This window comes from Aspergillus brasiliensis (assembly GCF_001889945.1).
Source record: "Aspergillus brasiliensis CBS 101740 unplaced genomic scaffold ASPBRscaffold_2, whole genome shotgun sequence".
In the NCBI taxonomy this organism is placed as follows: domain Eukaryota; kingdom Fungi; phylum Ascomycota; class Eurotiomycetes; order Eurotiales; family Aspergillaceae; genus Aspergillus; species Aspergillus brasiliensis.
This window is the reverse complement of record NW_027137443.1, coordinates 3,029,869-3,046,859: the sequence shown is the minus strand read 5'-3', so window position 1 is coordinate 3,046,859 and position 16,991 is coordinate 3,029,869. Positions and strand designations below refer to the sequence as shown.

Below are 16,991 nucleotides of genomic sequence, written 5' to 3'. Positions count from 1 at the left end.
CAGATTAGAATTTTAGATTGTATTCAGGGCTTGTCTGTATGCTTGAGCAAATCAGTTGTGACAGATTATCATACCTACTATATATACTGAAGCTAGGCATAGAGTCAGATCAGTGTGCCCACCATGACCGAAACGACCAAAGCATATTTAGACCTCTTCTGATTCTGTTTCTGCTCGATTGGCAGTTCTAATATACAGCTGGCAGTAAATGCTTGGTATTTTTCGCCTGAATTCTGATATGACTGCACCCAAGCTGTACGGTCCCTGCAACTTCAACCCAACCATAACATAGAAGCGGCGTAAATCATTTCTGTAGAACGCAACCCAGTCATTTCAAATGATTATGATATTATACTAAGTATGAATGTTTCGATATCAAAGAGGTATACAGTATAAACGACATGAGCCCTGAATAGAGGTTGCGAGGGGAAAAGAGGATGTAAAAATGAGGACAAGTGAACGACACCAAGGATCAAAGAGAAAGCATTCAGGAAGCAGCCGATCCCTACCACCTGAAAGCGGAGAACATATATCAAAAGAAATCTATAAGATGGTACAGTAACACCGTCGCTCATGCATTTTCAGACTGTAGAGTTTGCTGTGTGTGTAAATGGTCAGCATTAATCAAAGTGAAGCGAAGGAGCTTGAAAATGCACATACCACCAGCCAATCCATGCCTTCGTTAAGACCTTTGCCGTCGATAGCAGAGCATGCAACGATGCTCCAGTTCCTATCCCGTAGCTCTCCCAGCTTGAGAGCCTCTGATATTTCGCCGGCACCTTTGGCGCCAGGCTGGTCCTGCTTATTGGCAAATACCAACAGCGCTGCATCACGAAGCTCCTCCTCGTTCAGCATGGCCGCTAGTTCGTCGGCAGCCGTACCGAGTCGTTCGATATCAGTGGAATCAATGACGAATATGACAGCAGCGGTGTTCGCATAGTAGCAGCGCCAGTAGGGTCGAATGGACGTTTGACCTCCGAGATCCTGAACGACAGCGAAACGTCAGCAGCCACTCAATTACACTTTTCATACCAAATGGAACCCTAATCATATTGCAGCATCAACTTACCCAAACGTTGAAATTCAAATTGCGATACGTCACCGACTCGACGTTGAAACCAATGGTTGGTATCGTGGTGACAACTTCACCAATCTAATCCTGGCCCATCAGCACTGGCCTCTAACTGATAGTCGAGTACTCTGCAACCTATACGCACCTTGAGTCTGTAGAGAAGTGTTGTTTTTCCGGCGTTATCCTAAAGATGGGAGCGCGGGTTAGTATGAAACTCGCTAGTAGCTTGATGCCTAGTGCCAAAGCATGATTATACCTACCAGACCGAGGATGAGGATGCGAATCTCCTTCTTCGTCCAGAGGAAGGACCACATACGAGACAGAGAGCCTCCCATGTTGATAACTGTAACAGCGACCGAAGCAGAGTAACACTGGGTCAGAGGGGGGCCGGAGTTCGACAAGAGAATGTCGGCTAGCGAGAGATATTGCGGAGGGAGCGTCAGGCGTCGAGCGGTGGCGGAGAGGATGCGGCGAACACGAAAAGCACTCGTTCCAAGCAGAGCGCACCAGCCAAGGGGATGCGAGGAAATTTAGGAGGTCAACGAAGGGTCTGTTTAACGGAACTGAATAAAACACAGCTTGACACGAGACAAGGCCACGATCAAGAGCTGACTAAATGGCATGGAGGGATGGTTGGTGGCCATCATTGGCCCGCGGTCTCCTGCCGATCGGCCTGGCCCAAGCTCAAATCGACTAAGGATGGCTTGGATGGGGATGCGGTTCACTACCGCTCGCTGGCCGATGTTGGCTCCCATCATTCAATTGTCGTCGGATTCTTGCCTCTCCTTCCTTCCCTCCCCAGCCACGACGCCTTTCGCTCCATCATCCCTCTTCACCTCTTCCCTACGCGCCACCTCACCGTTGGGATGCTCCTGATCTGATCCGAATCTACCCCTTCCGATACCCTTCGCGATCCGCTCGCGATTTGACCGGCTCAACTTTCTCTCACTGCCACCCTACTCAGTCATCACCGGCTGCCGGTATAGCAACCCATCATGGTCGGCAAGAAGTCGGGAAAGGCTCTCCTTCGGGATGAGGGTACGTATTTAGCGGCCTATCGAGCAACTTATACCTTGTCTGCTAACAGACCTGCTTAGGCCTGGAGCGGACCGATAACAATATGGAACTCTCGAGCTGGCCGCAGATTCCTCCTATCAATCAGAAAAATTACTATACGTACGTCGCTATACCTCCATATCTGATACGCGATTGTGTTACTACTACTGGGCTTGCACGCTCCACCATTCCACGTTCAACGCTGACCGTCATCTCCTTCATAGAGACTATCTGAAGCGCGATGACCAGTATCTGGCGTTCAGACTACAGAATGAGGAGAATCGAAATCGAATGGCGAAAACGGCCAAGGACCGCGATCGTGCCCTAGCCATGGCCAAAGCTAACGACCTAGGGCTGCCAGAAGCAGACGCGGAAGATGGCGATACCAACATGGAAGATGCCGAGGACACGGCTACGGAAACAATAGGGTCAAAGGTTATTGTCATCCACGTGGGTAGCCAAAATCTGCGGATTGGACTGGCCAGTGATGCTTTGCCTAAAACTGTGCCGATGGTGATTGCGCGGAAGGCTGCTACCAGCGAGTCCGAAGACCAAGAGGAACCTTGCCCCAAGCGGTTAAAACTGGACGATGGCTCAACTATGGATCCGGAGAAGATGTTTGGTCCTGAGGTCTGTTTCTTGCCTGGCTATACCTCATCGACATCCTAGCTTCTAACCTGTCACAGTTTGCGTCCCAGTATACGACGATGGCGGCGGAGCTCAAAACCCACATGCGACAAAACAAGCGTCGGACACTGCCCAACTCCAAAGAAATGGTCGTCAACTTTAATCGGAGGACCGTGCCAGAGACAATTTCAGAGCACAACGACCCGATGCGCGTGGAATGGACTGAGATTCCGAACCCAGCACCCGAATACATCGTGGGACAAGCAGCCCTGAGGATCCCCGATGACTCGAAGCCTCGCTATAAGCTTTACTGGCCAATAAGGCATGGCTGGTGCAATGAGCGGGACTATGATAATAAGCGGCTTCTCTTCCTTGACATCTCCCTCATTCTAGAGGATGCTTTCAAGACCCAATTGGGACTTACTAGCAAGAAGGACTGGCCTCAGTACTCCTGCGTCTTCGTTATCCCTGATATCTACGAAAAGTCTTATGTCACCCAAGTACTTGAGTTGCTCATGAGGGAATTTGCCTTCGCCCGAGTCTGTTTCATCCAGGAAAGTCTGGCAGCCACATTCGGCGCCGGGTTCACCTCGGCTTGCGTCGTCGATATCGGTGCTCAAAAGACCTCCATATGCTGCGTCGAGGAAGGCATGTGCGTTGAGAACTCTCGCGTGAATCTAAAGTTTGGCGGGTTGGATGTAACAGAATCGTTTATCAAGATGATGCTTTACGACAACTTCCCCTACTCAGATATCAACCTCTGGCGCAGATACGACTACCTGTTAGCAGAAGAGCTGAAAAGAAACGTCTGCACCATGAACGAAGCGAGTGTATCAGTGCAAGTTTTTGATTTTCATCTTCGTGTTGCTGGTCACGATACCCGGAAGTACTCTTTCAAGGCTTACGACGAAGTCCATCTGGCGCCGATGGGCTACTTCCAGCCGACCATCTTCGATCACTCACAGAAGCTGAAAGGGCGCAGAAAGCTGATTGCACGCTCTGTTGATATCTACGACGGACAGCCTAATGACCCGACATCAGCCGCCCAATCACTCATCCTTTCCAGCATCGCTCCCCCGGCCACTAACGGTCAGGTGAACGGTGATTCGCAGTCGAACAACCTCGACGTCCAGGCTACACCCAGCCGGGCCCAGCAGTTCAATGCTCTTAGTCGCGTGCAAGAGCTCGAAGCCACTCCACGATCTTCAGTCGCTGGCTCCCCTGCGCCGGAAGCAGCCGGTACACCTCAGGCCGGCGCTGCTACCCCTGTCCCGGGTGGACAAGGCCAGAGCACATCGCAACCTCGCGGGCCGACGGTCGAAGAGAGGGACGACATCCTTCCCGTATACCCCCTGGATAACGCGATCTTAACCTCTATTTCTCAGGCAGCTCGATCGGATGAGCGCAAAATGCGAGACTTCCTCGGCGGTATCATGGTGGTTGGAGGCGGAAGCTTGGTGAATGGATTCCATTCGTTCCTGGAGGAGCGTCTACAGGCTTTGCGGCCAGCTTTCGCCAAGGAGATCATGATTGGCACGCCCCCGCGAGATCTGGATCCCCAAGTTGTTGTCTGGAAGGGAGCGAGTGTCTTTGGCAAGTTAAGCGGAACGAATGATAGCTGGATCGGGCAGCTGGAATACGATCGACTGGGACATAGGCTCATGGCATACAAGTGCATGTGGGCCTACTGACTGTCAGTCTCTTCCAGAGGGCTATGGATATTTCTATGATCTGAGGGGTGTTGTTATGATACGGGAACACTATGTGACAATTTTGTAACTCTATTGAATTCCAAGCTAGCTTTCTGTTTGTCCATGCATGTCCTACAGCCTAGAGTGACACGCATCGAATACGAATAATGACAAGTGAATGGGACGTTCAGAAGTATGATACGAGATTAATTCCCAGCAAGAACACTTCCCTTAGACTCCAATCTAACTACTCACGGCCAGCATGCTCGGAGCATCCTTTCTCCGAATCTCCATTCACGTTGATTCATGCTAACCCCTGCTAGTCAGGCGGTGAAAGGTTGCAGAAATGAGCCGGCCACCCCCATGTAAGTTTATCCTGCATCTCGATGCTCGCAATCGTGCATACTATTCACCCATTCTCACTGACTGCGTTATTGCTTCACTAAGCTCCCAGGGAGTTTGTAGTGACCTGTCGGAGACGGAGAACGCCTGGGTATCTTGTGCCTATCTCTGAAATCCCGCCGCTTTCCCTCCCAGAGCCACGTAAGTTTCAGCGAGCTGTCGCCGCGCGCGCGCAAGTTAGGAGCTTCTACTAAAGCGATTGCAGTGTACAGTTCATCTCCCTCTGACGGCGCTGAACCAAAGGTTTTGCTGCTGTCTGAGTTCCAAGCGAACATGTCGAAATCCAAGGACAGCAGCTCCTCTGGGGGCTTCCACCAGGAGTACATTGCTTCTTTGCGCTACCGAAATGACCTGCCGCCTCCGGATATGCCCCCCAAGTTCCTCGATATCCCACATGAGGGCTTGGACCGTTTTCTGACCCCGGGATTTGCGTCCAATTTGGCTCGCCGCGAGGAACCCAACATCGATGTTGACGCTGAAGGTGGTATGCCAATCGACTTGGTCGGTATTCCCGGGCTTCACCTGGGTGATGAGAGCGGTATGTATTCCGGCTAGGATGATGTCGTCTTTCTCGAATCGGTCGCTGACAGGTGTTGGAAATACAGCAATTATGGCTCCTGAGAATCCGGAACCCATTGACCAGGCTGATTTGTCACTTCTGATGACGCCGGAGCAGCTGAAGAACCCGGCACCGAAGAATTCCAACGTCAGTTTCCTTCGCCGTACGCAGTACATTTCCGCCGGCCTTCGGGCGCCCGATGGTCCCAAGGTCGCTCCCATCCGGACGAAGCGTGGGATCGACAAAACCAAGTCGCAAGATGATCCTACCTACATCAAGAAGTACCTCCAGAAAGGTTTCGACATTGCGTATCCTAACAGCAAACACGTCGGTGAAGATACGGCCAGCAAGATCAAAGGCCACACTCCTACCAAGCTTGAGCATGACGCATGGGCCCACCCAGTGCACCCTGATAACCCCAAGTTGAAGCCGGTCGGATTTTATCCGCTCCTCCCCGATCTGAAGGGTTTCCCGGACCCTGGTGGTTTTGTCCAATTCAAATTCGACAAGGCGCCTGTGCAGGACGTTTCAGGAAAGAGAGACGAACGCATGGATGTGGCCATTCTTCTTCCATCGGCACCAGAGGAACGCGTTTGCCAAGAGCACGCCACGAAGACGGCCTTGTATAAGACGAATCCCAACCTGTACCACGACCCAGGTCCGATTCCATGGGACTACGATCTCTATCTGCCTGAGAAGAAGGATGCGGCCAAGAATGTTTCGGCAAGTCTGCGCATTACTAACCCGGACCGCGATAATGAAGCGCTGTACACTCACGAAGGAGCCGACAACACTAAGTTCCACCGCTTCGACCGTGTCCGCACCTACGCCACAAGCGCTCAGACTCTGGGCAACGATCAGAAGCAAAAGGACATTGCGTTGACGCTCTTTGATCCAGAGGAAGTGAAGGCTGGAAAGCGTGACGATCTCGACTCAAGGCAGAAGGCCGCTTACTACTATCCCATTCTCGGAAAGACGCGTCTGAAGCCGGAGAGAGCCCGTACCATCGCCCAGGCTGGTCTGGCACCTACCCGTCCGAAGACCAAGGAGGATCAGGTCGATCAGATTCAAGTGGCGGTGCGCGATCCTGACGAGGCGGAAGTCTACAAGCGGTCTCTGCACAGGGCCGCCATTGACCCAAAGTTTGCCGAGTCGATGCCTCCACCCCCAGAGAACCCGGAGAACGATGCTGAACAGCCCAAGCATGAGGAAGACGAAGGCGAGCACGACGTCGACCGTCAAGCCTCACCTGAAGACGCGCACGACGATGCCGGCAATGAGAGTGACGAGTGATCAGCTCAGTCTATCATATTGCATCCTCTTTGCGCTATGACGGCGGCAGGCATGCCTTCCTGAGTGTAACTTTTGCCTATGCATTGCAGCTTACATACCCTTTCATTTGTCATTATGCTGATGTTCCTTGGACTTGTTCACATTGCATGGCCGTCTCCGAATGGGGTCCGCGCTGCCAGTCGCATTGATGGGCTGGGTGGCTGGTATTGGAGTCGAGGCAGCAAAAGGCGTTGTGTGGCATGATCATCTGGAGTTACGTAGCGAAGTCTGGTTTCTTTTTTCTTATTGCGGTCGTGTGAATGCGCAGAAGCAGGCTGCCCCTGAGATTCATGTACATCCCGTAAATACTAGTTAACAATCTATGATCCTGCACGAAGAACATTCTCCGTTTGTCTGTCTGCCTTATTTTCTGTGATACACCGCCCGGTGAGTTGGTTCTGCCGGCTAAACACTTGACCGCCTCGGGACGTTGACGCAAAAGAACCGGATATCCAAGACGATCACAGCAACGTCCATCCATTCCGGCAGCTGTGTCTTTGCTCGACCTGGCGGCGTAATTGCGGTATCTTGGGCTGCTATTTCGCCAGTTCGGTGGATTTATTTTGCAATTGATTGGCATTGAATGGTGAGTCGCTAGCATGATCGGTCGAATCGGCTGTTCTTCGGCATAGCAATTATGGCCAGGCATAGTCTCGAGCATAGGCTAGTGCCTCTCGAAAGCCCAATTGCGATTGACTACCTATATACTATGCAGACTTTTGGACGCAGCTCAACTGACAACTGTGTAGGTCAATTGCCGTACCCCTCACAATCGACATTAGACCCCACCACAATGGCTACCAACGCAGTGGCTCTCGCCTGGAGATCCGCAGGCCGCAGAGCTCCTGCTCTTCCCTCTCTCCGCGCTACTCAGCGGCCGTCGATTCTCCACCGCGAGTCTCTCCTCCGTCAAGTTCGCTACTCCTCGGACGCAGCATCCCAGACCAAGGAAGCAGCCAAGGAGACCACCGCGCAGGTCACGGAAACCGTGAAGGAAGCCCCCAAGAAGACCGGACGCAAGCTCAAGCGCACCGTCTGGGGCACCTCTCTTGCCCTGACTCTCCTCGCCGGCTACATCTATGGAACGGACACCCGCGCCAGTGTGCACCGGTACGGCGTCGTCCCTCTCGTCAGACTGCTCTACCCCGACGCCGAAGATGCGCATCACTTTGGAGTGGACATCCTGAAGACACTCTACAAGTACGGTCTGAACCCGCGCGAGCGTGGTGACCCTGACAGCGATGGCGCACTCTTGACTGAGGTACTCCCCCACTCCCCCTCCTCCCCAAATTCAACCCCATACTCACCCACCCAGGTCTTCGGCTACACCCTCTCCAACCCCATCGGCATCTCCGGCGGCCTCGACAAGCACGCCGACATTCCCGACCCCTTGTTCGACATCGGCCCCGCCATCGTCGAAGTAGGCGGCACGACCCCTCTCCCTCAAGAAGGCAACCCTCGCCCGCGCGTCTTCCGCCTACCGTCCCAAAAAGCCATGATTAACCGCTACGGCCTTAACTCCAAGGGCGCAGACCACATGGCCGAGGTCCTGGAACAGCGCGTGCGCGACTACGCCTACGCGCACGGCTTCGGCGAGCACGAGCTGGCCGAGCAGCGTGTCCTGAACGGCGAAGCCGGCGTTCCCCCGGGAAGTCTCCGCGAAGGCAAGCTCCTCGCCGTGCAAGTCGCCAAGAACAAACTCACGCCCGACAACGACATCGAAGCCATCAAGCGCGACTACGTCTACTGCGTGGACCGACTCGCCAAATACGCCGACATCCTGGTCGTCAACGTCTCCAGCCCTAACACCCCTGGTCTCCGCGACCTACAGGCCACCGCACCCCTCACCGCCATCCTGAAAGCCGTCGTCGGCGCAGCCAAGAGCATCGACCGGAAGACTAAGCCCTTCGTCATGGTGAAGGTTAGTCCCGACGAGGACGCAGACGAGCAAGTCTCCGGTATCTGCGATGCGGTCTGGCAGTCTGGCGTTGATGGTGTGATCGTGGGTAACACGACGAATCGTCGTCCGGAGCCACTTCCTAAGGGGTTCACTCTGCCCAGCAAGGAGCAGGATGTCTTGAAGGAGACGGGCGGGTACTCTGGACCGCAGTTGTATGATCGCACGGTGGCGCTGGTCTCGAGGTACAGGAGTTTATTGGATGCTAGTGCCCCTGCTGCTACTGCTGTGTCGAAGGTTGGCGAGGAGGCGGCTCTGGAGGCGACAAAGGTCGCGGAGCCGGATGTGGAGAATGTTCCTCCGACTGTGAGCGAGGCTGTGGAGGGATTGCCTGCTAGGAAGGTTATCTTTGCTTCTGGAGGTGTGACGAATGGAGCGCAGGCAAGGAAGGTCCTCGATGCGGGCGCTTCAGTTGCGATGATGTATACGGCTATTACGTATGGAGGGTTGGGGACGGTGACGAGGGTCAAGCAGGAGATGAAGGAGAAGCAGTAGAGAGGAGGGAAAGAAGTATTGGGGCCTCTAAGGTAGGTTTTACTACTACGAGTTAGATATGTGATTATAAAAGGAGCGACCGGGTTCATTAGGGTGGATGGGTGGTAGAGATCAGTAGGTAGGCGTAGATTAGGGAGGACGTGATATTGTAAATAGAAGAATAAGAGTATTTTTATCTATTCATTCGCTATTGGCATAGAATATGGTGGTTTCATTGAGCATATTCGGCCCTGGGTAATTACGGCAGAGTATACAAACATAGTTACTGTCAAGATATAAAACTTGATACAGGTATCAGCTGAAGGCAGGTAAAGTGATCTGCTGTAGCTGCTCCTGTTAGTCCGTCAATGCTGCAAATCAGTAGAGATAGGGAATGTCCTCGAGACGAACGAAAGCTTCAGCTGTTAATAAGGGTAAGTCACTATAGTTAGCGTTCCATGAGCAAACATCTAGATAGCTGCTGCTGCTGCTGCAACCAAGCTAGCCAGCTAGCTGCCTAGTTAGTTAGCTCTGCAGCGGATGACGTTGGACGACCCTGTGCCTTGATAATCCGGCAGCCAATATTGCCTCAAACCCTGGGGCATATCCGTGCCACATCATAATCATCCTCTTAGTTCTCATAGCTGCAGCTATGAACTGCACACCGAACAACCCCTGACCCCCTAAACCCTCAACCGAAATTCCAAGCCACAGCAGCATAAGGATCTAAACCACGATCCCACACGTTGCCTCCCAATTCAAGCTTCCCTAAAATAAAATTAGATTTAAACTATCTACCGGCCGGTGTTGGCATTAAGCGATCAGATAAAAAGTGGATCCCGCGAGTCGGGTCAGGTGGCCGCAGTTTGTCACACGTGCAGCGGAGGGGAAGAACAAGCTGGTCATGCAGCCCACCGAAAATTTCTTCAACCTCACGCGGACTCGAGCGGGCAGGAATCCATCAGGGCCCAGATTGCTGGGAGCGGGGATCCCGCAACCTTCGAGAAGCTCTTCACCGACTCGGTTGTGATCCACCTTCATCCATGAATCCATCCCACTCGGGAGATGGGTCGTCAAGTCGGCATTGCCTGTTTCGAGATCCCATTCCTCCAAGGAAGGGAAAGGAACGCTTAAATGATGGATACTGCTCGGGTTTGCCTGAACAGGATACCCGACGGTGGTGGATATCACAAAGAGTGCTTGGAAAAGGGGGCTGCTAGCAGTCTAAAATTTTCTGTTCTCCCGCGTGATGCCCATTTTCCCCCACATCTAGCAGTAGTAGACAACTAGTAGTGTGGTCCATGATGTACTATGTTTGGTTTGGTTTTCGTCCGAGAGCGTAACCCGAGTCTGGATCTGCCCGGAGCAGCAGACCGATCATCAAGCCAGCGTCTCCTCAACCTCCCTGACCACCTTGCGGACCCCCTCGACTTCGTGCGCGAATCGGCCCAGGAACATGCCGTCGACGGCCTTCCCCAGACCGCCCGGGCCCCACAGCCCCGGTCCGGCACTTCCCCCGTACAAGATCCGGACATCCCCCGCGCGGGTGCCAATCACCGCCTTGAGGCCCTCGACCACCGCCGAAATGTGATCTACACCCGCCGGGGCGGGCTTCCCAATTGCCCACACCGGTTCGTAGGCAAAGATGACTGGCGCGTCCGCCGGAATGGCCTGGAGGACGGCTCGAATCTGGACTTCACATTCGCTGACGGCCTGTCCGATGGCCTGCGAGGCTACAGGGCCGGGCGCGGTGACCTCTCCGATGCAGACCAGTGGAACCATACCTTGTGCGCATGCAGCGGCAGCTTTGCGGCCAGTCTGATCATCTGTCTCGCCAAAGATGGCGCGGCGTTCTGCGTGACCGAGTTCGACAATGGACACCCCCATCGAGCGGAGCGCCAGCGGCGAGACTTCTCCGGTGTAGGCGCCCAGTGGCTCCCAGAAGCAATCCTGAGCCCCAAGCAGGAATGGAGCCGGCAGTGAAGGAGTGTCATCCTTTGGGAGAGTGGATTCCCACGCCTTGACAATCTCCGCACAGGGGTAGACGGTCAGGAAGTCGGGGATGAGGGCCAGCAGCAGCTTAGAACGGTTCTCCGGGCGGACAATATCATTCTTGGGATCGAGCAAAGCACGGCAGTAGTCGAGCGTACGCGTGGGTGTGAAGTACATCTTCAACGAGATGATGAGCAGGTTCTTTGGGAGAACCGGGTAGGCTTGCTGGGACGCCATGGTGGGTGACTTGAGGCACCGGTGTAATGATGGGATGGGACCGGTGGATGATGGTCTTCGAAAGTAATTTCCGTAGCAATCAGAGCACGATCAACCAGTCTCCACTGATATAAACTGGCCAACGAGATTAGTTATCTTAAAACCTGAGACTGCTAAACTCCACTATGCTGGTGAGGGCACCCACTCGAGCGCAAAGTAGTATGTTGACAGGGAAGGATATTGTGTGATGGTTGCTGGGTCGGGGATTCGATCGAAAGCGTTAGAATCGAGGGAGGCTGGATTAGCGTAACAGAAATAGCTCAGGAGGAGACAACGGAGGGTAAAGAGGGGCGGTGCCAATCAGTCGACCGCGGAAGTAGTAGCCATGCTGTGCCGCGGACGATTTCATTGGGGCTTAGTTTTAGCATGCAACCGGTTCTCCCTTCATAGTTTTGTGTTGGGAAGGGAAGAAAAGAGGAGACACGATGATCGGCCCACGCGAGGTGCATCTCCATCTGCTGATGTCAGAACAACGATGGGAAACCTGGGGAATGGCGGGTGGTTAGTGTGGTATTTTCAGAGCGGTGCAATTTTACTGCCTTAATACTCTATCAGACTTGGTGGGGAAGAATTATATTAACTTGGGGGGTATAAGAGTACGATGGGTGCAAGCCACTCTGCACATTGGGGATAGGCTTGAAGAAGGGGGGAATGCGAGTTGGGAGAGGAACCAAAACAGCTTGCAGGAAAAGGACAAGCAAAGCCTGCCCGATTGAGGCACAGAATGGAAAGATACAGAATCGACCGGAAATGAGGTTGTCCCCGAACGATAGTGACAGCTTCCGACTGGTCCGCTTGGACCTCGTCGGTTCCCGCGATACAGTAAGTTACCCGGGGTTCTGGATCCCCTGGAAACGGTATGACTTGTCACTTTCCATCGATCGGACGTCAACGGGCCACCAATAATAGTAAGTGTCCTATCAGAGGCCAGTAAGATACTAGTCAAGTGGGGAGGGGGGTTACAGTGGGGCGTGCAGTTGTAACCTCGTCTTAATCTGGAGGGCCCAGTCTGGACAGTTTTGAGTATCTTGCAAAAATCAACAAATACTCAAGGTATGTCTGTTCTGTATTAATCATTGGAAAGAGGCATCAGTGGAGGTTAATTGCGGTGTATGGAGGGTGCGAGAACAAGGCATAGCAGCAGCCAAAAATTGGGTGAGCCTTAAGTTTTAGATGTTGGAACGCGTCAATGGCGCCGGGCAGACTGAACTGCGACCTTTTGGAAAAAGTCCCCCAGCCTAATTGCACTTACCTACTTTGTAAGAGTTAGTTCTATTCCTTTCCGTGAAGTGACTGGCTCCGACTATCTGTAACAGGCTAATAACCATGCGCTTTGATACGGACAGGATCCTCCACTTGCTCCTCGTTGCCTGCCGTGGCCCGCCGACCCCAGAATAATCCTACAACAACAACAACAGCATAGTATGTCTACTGAACTGGAGGAAGGCTGAGGTTGAGCCTCCTACGTGAATGCCACATGGACCATTATCAGACCAGCTGAGCTTTCCGTTTGACATGCTATGCCAGTAACAAGGAGCTATACATGCTGTTGCTGATCAGCTCAGCGTCCTAAGTTCACCTTACTCTGTAAGATAGTCTACCGTTAATCCCATGTCTATCACAGAATCGATTGCAACTCACTGCGAGCTAACGTGCCTCGGAACTAATACGACACCGATGCTATCCCGGATGAGCCCACACATTCCCGTCCCCCTCTTCTTCGTCTCGGTATACTTCCATGTATTGGGCAATTGCCCAGAGAAATCTCAATCCGCGCCAAAGAATGCCTGTATAGGCTGGCTGAATAGGTCAAGTTGGCCGACAATAGTGCGCGGGCATGCAGTCCCCCCTCTCCCCCAACCCGGTTAGCTTGGCCGCGGAGCTGACCAGTTACCAAACTTCCAAGACATCCAACAAGGGGGAAGGATGAAGGAGAATCCCGGGGGCAATCTGAGGTCGGTTCCGGATGGCGATGTAACAGAACCGAAAGGGAAGAAAAAAAGGAGGAGACCAGATGGCGGGCTGACATCATCGGCTGTTGTGGGATGACACTATTCCCGGTGAACTTCACCGTAGAGATAAAGTCGGAAGAGAGTATATCACATTATACAGTAGACAGTCCGGAGTACTAGTAGTGGACGACAGTTCGACAGTGACAGTTGTGCATGTCACTGGCTGAAAACCCTCCTAATCTGTCCGAAAGGGTTCGCCAATCAATCCTCGATGCTATTGGTTCCGCTTGCAGGCAGTCGCAGCAAAACAACCTTTGAGAAAGTGCAAGAATGCATGACGCCATGAGTGGAGCTGCTAGAACCAAACATGGTCCGGCCCAAAACCGGCTTCTCTGGATCGCCTCCAGCTGTGGGGAGTTGCGAAACTAGTGTCTATCGCTGCTGTCGCGCATGAAGCACAAAAAAAGCATGAGGGATAATCAGCCACTGGGACATGCGTGTCGCCAAACCGAAATGGCGTCTACCACCAAACTTTGGGTCCAGGAGGCACGGCACGGCCTCTCCTCCCCCACTGCATCGGACCTTTCGATCGGGGAGTACTTTGTGAAGGGAGGGGAACAATAGGAGGGGAAAGCTGGAGAGGCAGCTGGGAGCAAAAAGGTATAAAATGGTCCATGTCTTCCATCTTCAATCCTCTCTTTCATCACTATTCCATCATCATTTCTATCCACTTCAAGCCACAGTCACTTGTCTACTAGGACTTCACTCTCCACTTGTACTAGCATTACTTCCTTGAATTCTTCTACTTCCTTCTACACTTTTCACCATGTCTGCCGATCTGAAGCCCCTCCGCATCGTCATGGCCTGCGACGAGGCCGGTCAGCCCTACAAGGAGACCCTGAAGGCCGCCCTCGAGAAGAACCCTCTGGTTGAGTCCATCCAAGATGTGGGCGTCAACTCCACCTCCGATAAGACCGCCTACCCTCACCCCGCCGTCGCTGGTGCCAAACTCATCAAGGAGGGCAAGGCAGACCGTGGTCTCTTCATCTGCGGTACTGGTCTCGGAGTCGCCATTTCCGCCAACAAGGTGCCCGGCATCCGTGCCGTAACGGCACACGACTCGTTCTCCGTCGAGCGCTCCATCCTCAGCAACGACGCCCAGGTGCTCTGCTTTGGCCAGCGCGTCATTGGTATTGAGCTTGCGAAGAAGCTCGCAAACGAATGGGTGACCTACCGCTTCGACCCCAAGAGTGCCTCGGCCGCCAAGGTGCAAGCCATCTCCGACTACGAGAAGGAACTCGCCAGTGCTGCTTAGATTTGTTTGATCTGTCTGTCAGTCAAGTCGGTCAACCCAGTACTACGATGTTCCTTGTCGTCTGTGCGGCATGACATGAACACCAGCCACTCCAATGTGGCAGCAGCGGCAGCGCCATAATCTCCGGTGTGCTACTATAAACTATAGCTTCCTTTCACCTCTTTAATTCTTGAGCGAAGCGATCTGGTACGGCTGGATCCGGGCCTTTCCCTTCTAATATCCGACGAGTCAACGATACCACGAGTGTACGGAATGATTTGGCCGGCCAATCTTCTCTTAGAGCAGTAGGTAGAAAATGTACTACATGGCTCCGAATGTCTTCTATCTTGTAGACTGCCGTCTATATCATCAAGAACCATTGTAGTCAATAAGTAACTCTACAGCAAGCACAGTATGCCAATTGCTAACTACTTATGTTCCCAACATTTCCTGCCCACTCTCAACTGCTGACTCATCTGGATTCTGCGGGGATCGATCACCTTCGATTGATCAAACCACCTCTTTTGTCCCTCTGCACAGGAACAGGCATAAAATCGAACATCAATCGATAAAGATGGAGAAGCCAACATGTTATCCCGACACCCGGGTTGTGTGGATCACGACTGAAAGCTCCCCTGGGCTCATCAATTCCATCCTTGAGCTGACCTTCAAGGATCTCAGGTCCTGAGAGGGGTAAACTAGCAAGCAGTACTTACTTACCTGGATACTTATATACTCGTGAAGTTCCAAGCATCTCCATGCCCTCGCAGTGCTTCTTCATTGCTCCTCTCATCAAACATCCTACGGAATCGAAATCCACTCCACAGACCGCTATCCGCTAGACAGACCGGATAGAATCTCTAGCACATCCAGTCACCATTTAGTATCTACTTCACTTGCAAACAGTGGGGATTACCGCGCAGCCCCACACATCCGACATCCGAAGCGTTGTTTCTTCGTTTGTTCCTTCGTTTGTTCTTTCCAGCTGACAAAACATCTGTCACGATACCCAAAAAAAGGGGATTCCCGTCGTCATTTACAGCACAAAAGCAGTGTGCGCACAACACACCTGCGCGCACAACACCAACCCGTCACTTCACAGCAAAGATGGCTCTGGAACTAAAAGAAAAGGGCAACCAGCTCTTCAAGGAAGGTGACTACAATGGCGCCGAGGAGATGTATTCACAAGCGTGAGCATCCCATTACCCCGCTAACAGCCCAATCTTCCACACAACTCCCATATACTAAAACATTGGATATCTACAACAAATAGTATCCTCAAAAACCCCAAAGAACCTACTTTCTTCTCCAATCGCGCCCTCACCCGCATCCGTCTCGAGAATTGGGCCGGTGTCGAGCACGACGCCCGCGCCGCCATCGATCTCTACGGCGCGAAATCCCCCACTAGTTTGAAGTCCTCCTGGTATCTGGCACAAGCGCTGTTGGGCCTTCAACGACCTCAGGAAGCATACGAGGTAGCCATTGAAGCGTATCGGGCGAGTTTGGCGGCGAAGAACATTCAGACTGAGAATCTCTCGCGGACGGTGCTGCGCGCTAAGCAGGCGATCTGGGCGGCTAAGGAGACGGCGCGGATAAGGGAGCTGGATGAGACGTTGGCGAGTGTGGAGAGGTTGATTGAGGCGGATGTGGAGAGGGGAGTGGCGGAGTTGAAGGGAAGGTTGGAGAAGGGAGAAATCGGGGAAATTGGATTCAGAGAGGATGAAAAGGAAATTAGAGAGGATGCTGAACGAAAGGTGAAGAGGGTGAGGGAGGTGTTCGAGATCGCGTCGGAGGGGAAAGTGACCGAGAGGGTAAGTTCTTCCTGTTTGGCTCATTACTGGTGAGTCGTGCTGATGATATGGGATAGGTTGTGCCCGACTATTTGGTCGATGGTATTACATTCGAGATCATGCATGACCCTGTCATCACTCCATCGGGGACCAGCTTTGACCGGGTCGGTATCACCAAGTACGTGGAGCAGGCCAAGGTTGATCCCATCACACGGGTGTCCATGACGGTGAACGATCTTCGGCCCAATTATGCCTTGAAGGCGGCGTGCGAGGAGTTCCTGGACAAGAATGGATGGGCAGTGGATTGGTGATTGATTGCACAAATAGTATGATTAGCATGGCGTTGGTAGTAGACTACTTGATACCATTAACAGGACATATGCTTGTATACTACATTCTAGAGTAATACAGATGTATACTAGTTATTCCATACCTCTGAGAATGAAATACCGTAGGTGTCTCGGTATGCGTAGGTAGGTTATCTATCCGGAAAACACATTCTTGCTTAACAACTTCA

General features: G+C 52.7%; 8 protein-coding genes across 8 annotated transcripts; 5 read left to right on the top strand and 3 right to left on the bottom strand.

Annotated features, from left to right (window-relative positions):
- Positions 1-117: 117 nt before the first annotated feature.
- Positions 118-1,693, bottom strand: ASPBRDRAFT_145377 (ADP-ribosylation factor family protein). Its single transcript, XM_067619238.1, has 5 exons — positions 1,333-1,693; positions 1,218-1,256; positions 1,070-1,153; positions 661-984; positions 118-598 (listed from the first exon to the last, which is right to left on the bottom strand). Exons 1-5 carry the CDS (start codon positions 1,405-1,407, stop codon positions 572-574), a joined length of 549 nt encoding a protein of 182 aa, XP_067483714.1. The 5' UTR covers positions 1,408-1,693; the 3' UTR covers positions 118-571.
- Positions 1,694-1,796: 103 nt separating this feature from the next.
- On the top strand, positions 1,797-4,658 carry ASPBRDRAFT_38929 (putative chromatin remodeling complex subunit (Arp8)). Its single transcript, XM_067624034.1, has 4 exons — positions 1,797-2,110; positions 2,170-2,248; positions 2,353-2,758; positions 2,815-4,658. Exons 1-4 carry the CDS (start codon positions 2,068-2,070, stop codon positions 4,444-4,446), a joined length of 2,160 nt encoding a protein of 719 aa, XP_067483713.1. The 5' UTR covers positions 1,797-2,067; the 3' UTR covers positions 4,447-4,658.
- Positions 4,659-4,792: 134 nt separating this feature from the next.
- On the top strand, positions 4,793-6,780 carry ASPBRDRAFT_664919 (uncharacterized protein; the record flags this gene model as incomplete). Its single annotated transcript, XM_067628722.1, has 4 exons — positions 4,793-4,811; positions 4,894-4,989; positions 5,054-5,386; positions 5,454-6,780. The coding sequence occupies 4 exons, from the start codon at positions 4,793-4,795 to the stop codon at positions 6,698-6,700; spliced, it is 1,695 nt and encodes a 564-aa protein (XP_067483712.1). The 3' UTR covers positions 6,701-6,780.
- Positions 6,781-7,532: 752 nt separating this feature from the next.
- ASPBRDRAFT_52067 (dihydroorotate dehydrogenase 2) lies at positions 7,533-9,191 on the top strand (the record flags this gene model as incomplete). The annotated part of the gene is made up of 2 exons (XM_067626842.1): positions 7,533-8,000; positions 8,055-9,191. 2 exons carry the CDS (start codon positions 7,533-7,535, stop codon positions 9,189-9,191), a joined length of 1,605 nt encoding a protein of 534 aa, XP_067483711.1.
- A 1,359-nt stretch (positions 9,192-10,550) lies between these two features.
- Positions 10,551-11,399, bottom strand: ASPBRDRAFT_52066 (triose-phosphate isomerase; the record flags this gene model as incomplete). The annotated part of the gene is made up of 1 exon (XM_067626841.1): positions 10,551-11,399. One exon carries the CDS (start codon positions 11,397-11,399, stop codon positions 10,551-10,553), a length of 849 nt encoding a protein of 282 aa, XP_067483710.1.
- Positions 11,400-13,068: 1,669 nt separating this feature from the next.
- Positions 13,069-13,655, bottom strand: ASPBRDRAFT_409890 (uncharacterized protein). Its single transcript, XM_067624476.1, has one exon. The coding sequence runs from the start codon at positions 13,468-13,470 to the stop codon at positions 13,102-13,104; it is 369 nt and encodes a 122-aa protein (XP_067483709.1). The 5' UTR covers positions 13,471-13,655; the 3' UTR covers positions 13,069-13,101.
- A 78-nt stretch (positions 13,656-13,733) lies between these two features.
- Positions 13,734-15,193, top strand: ASPBRDRAFT_38925 (RpiB/LacA/LacB family sugar-phosphate isomerase). Its single transcript, XM_067624032.1, has one exon. It carries the CDS (start codon positions 14,217-14,219, stop codon positions 14,703-14,705), a length of 489 nt encoding a protein of 162 aa, XP_067483708.1. The 5' UTR covers positions 13,734-14,216; the 3' UTR covers positions 14,706-15,193.
- Positions 15,194-15,693: 500 nt separating this feature from the next.
- Positions 15,694-16,902, top strand: ASPBRDRAFT_38924 (putative U-box domain protein). Its single transcript, XM_067624030.1, has 3 exons — positions 15,694-15,874; positions 15,958-16,495; positions 16,552-16,902. Exons 1-3 carry the CDS (start codon positions 15,792-15,794, stop codon positions 16,783-16,785), a joined length of 855 nt encoding a protein of 284 aa, XP_067483707.1. The 5' UTR covers positions 15,694-15,791; the 3' UTR covers positions 16,786-16,902.
- Positions 16,903-16,991: the final 89 nt, after the last annotated feature.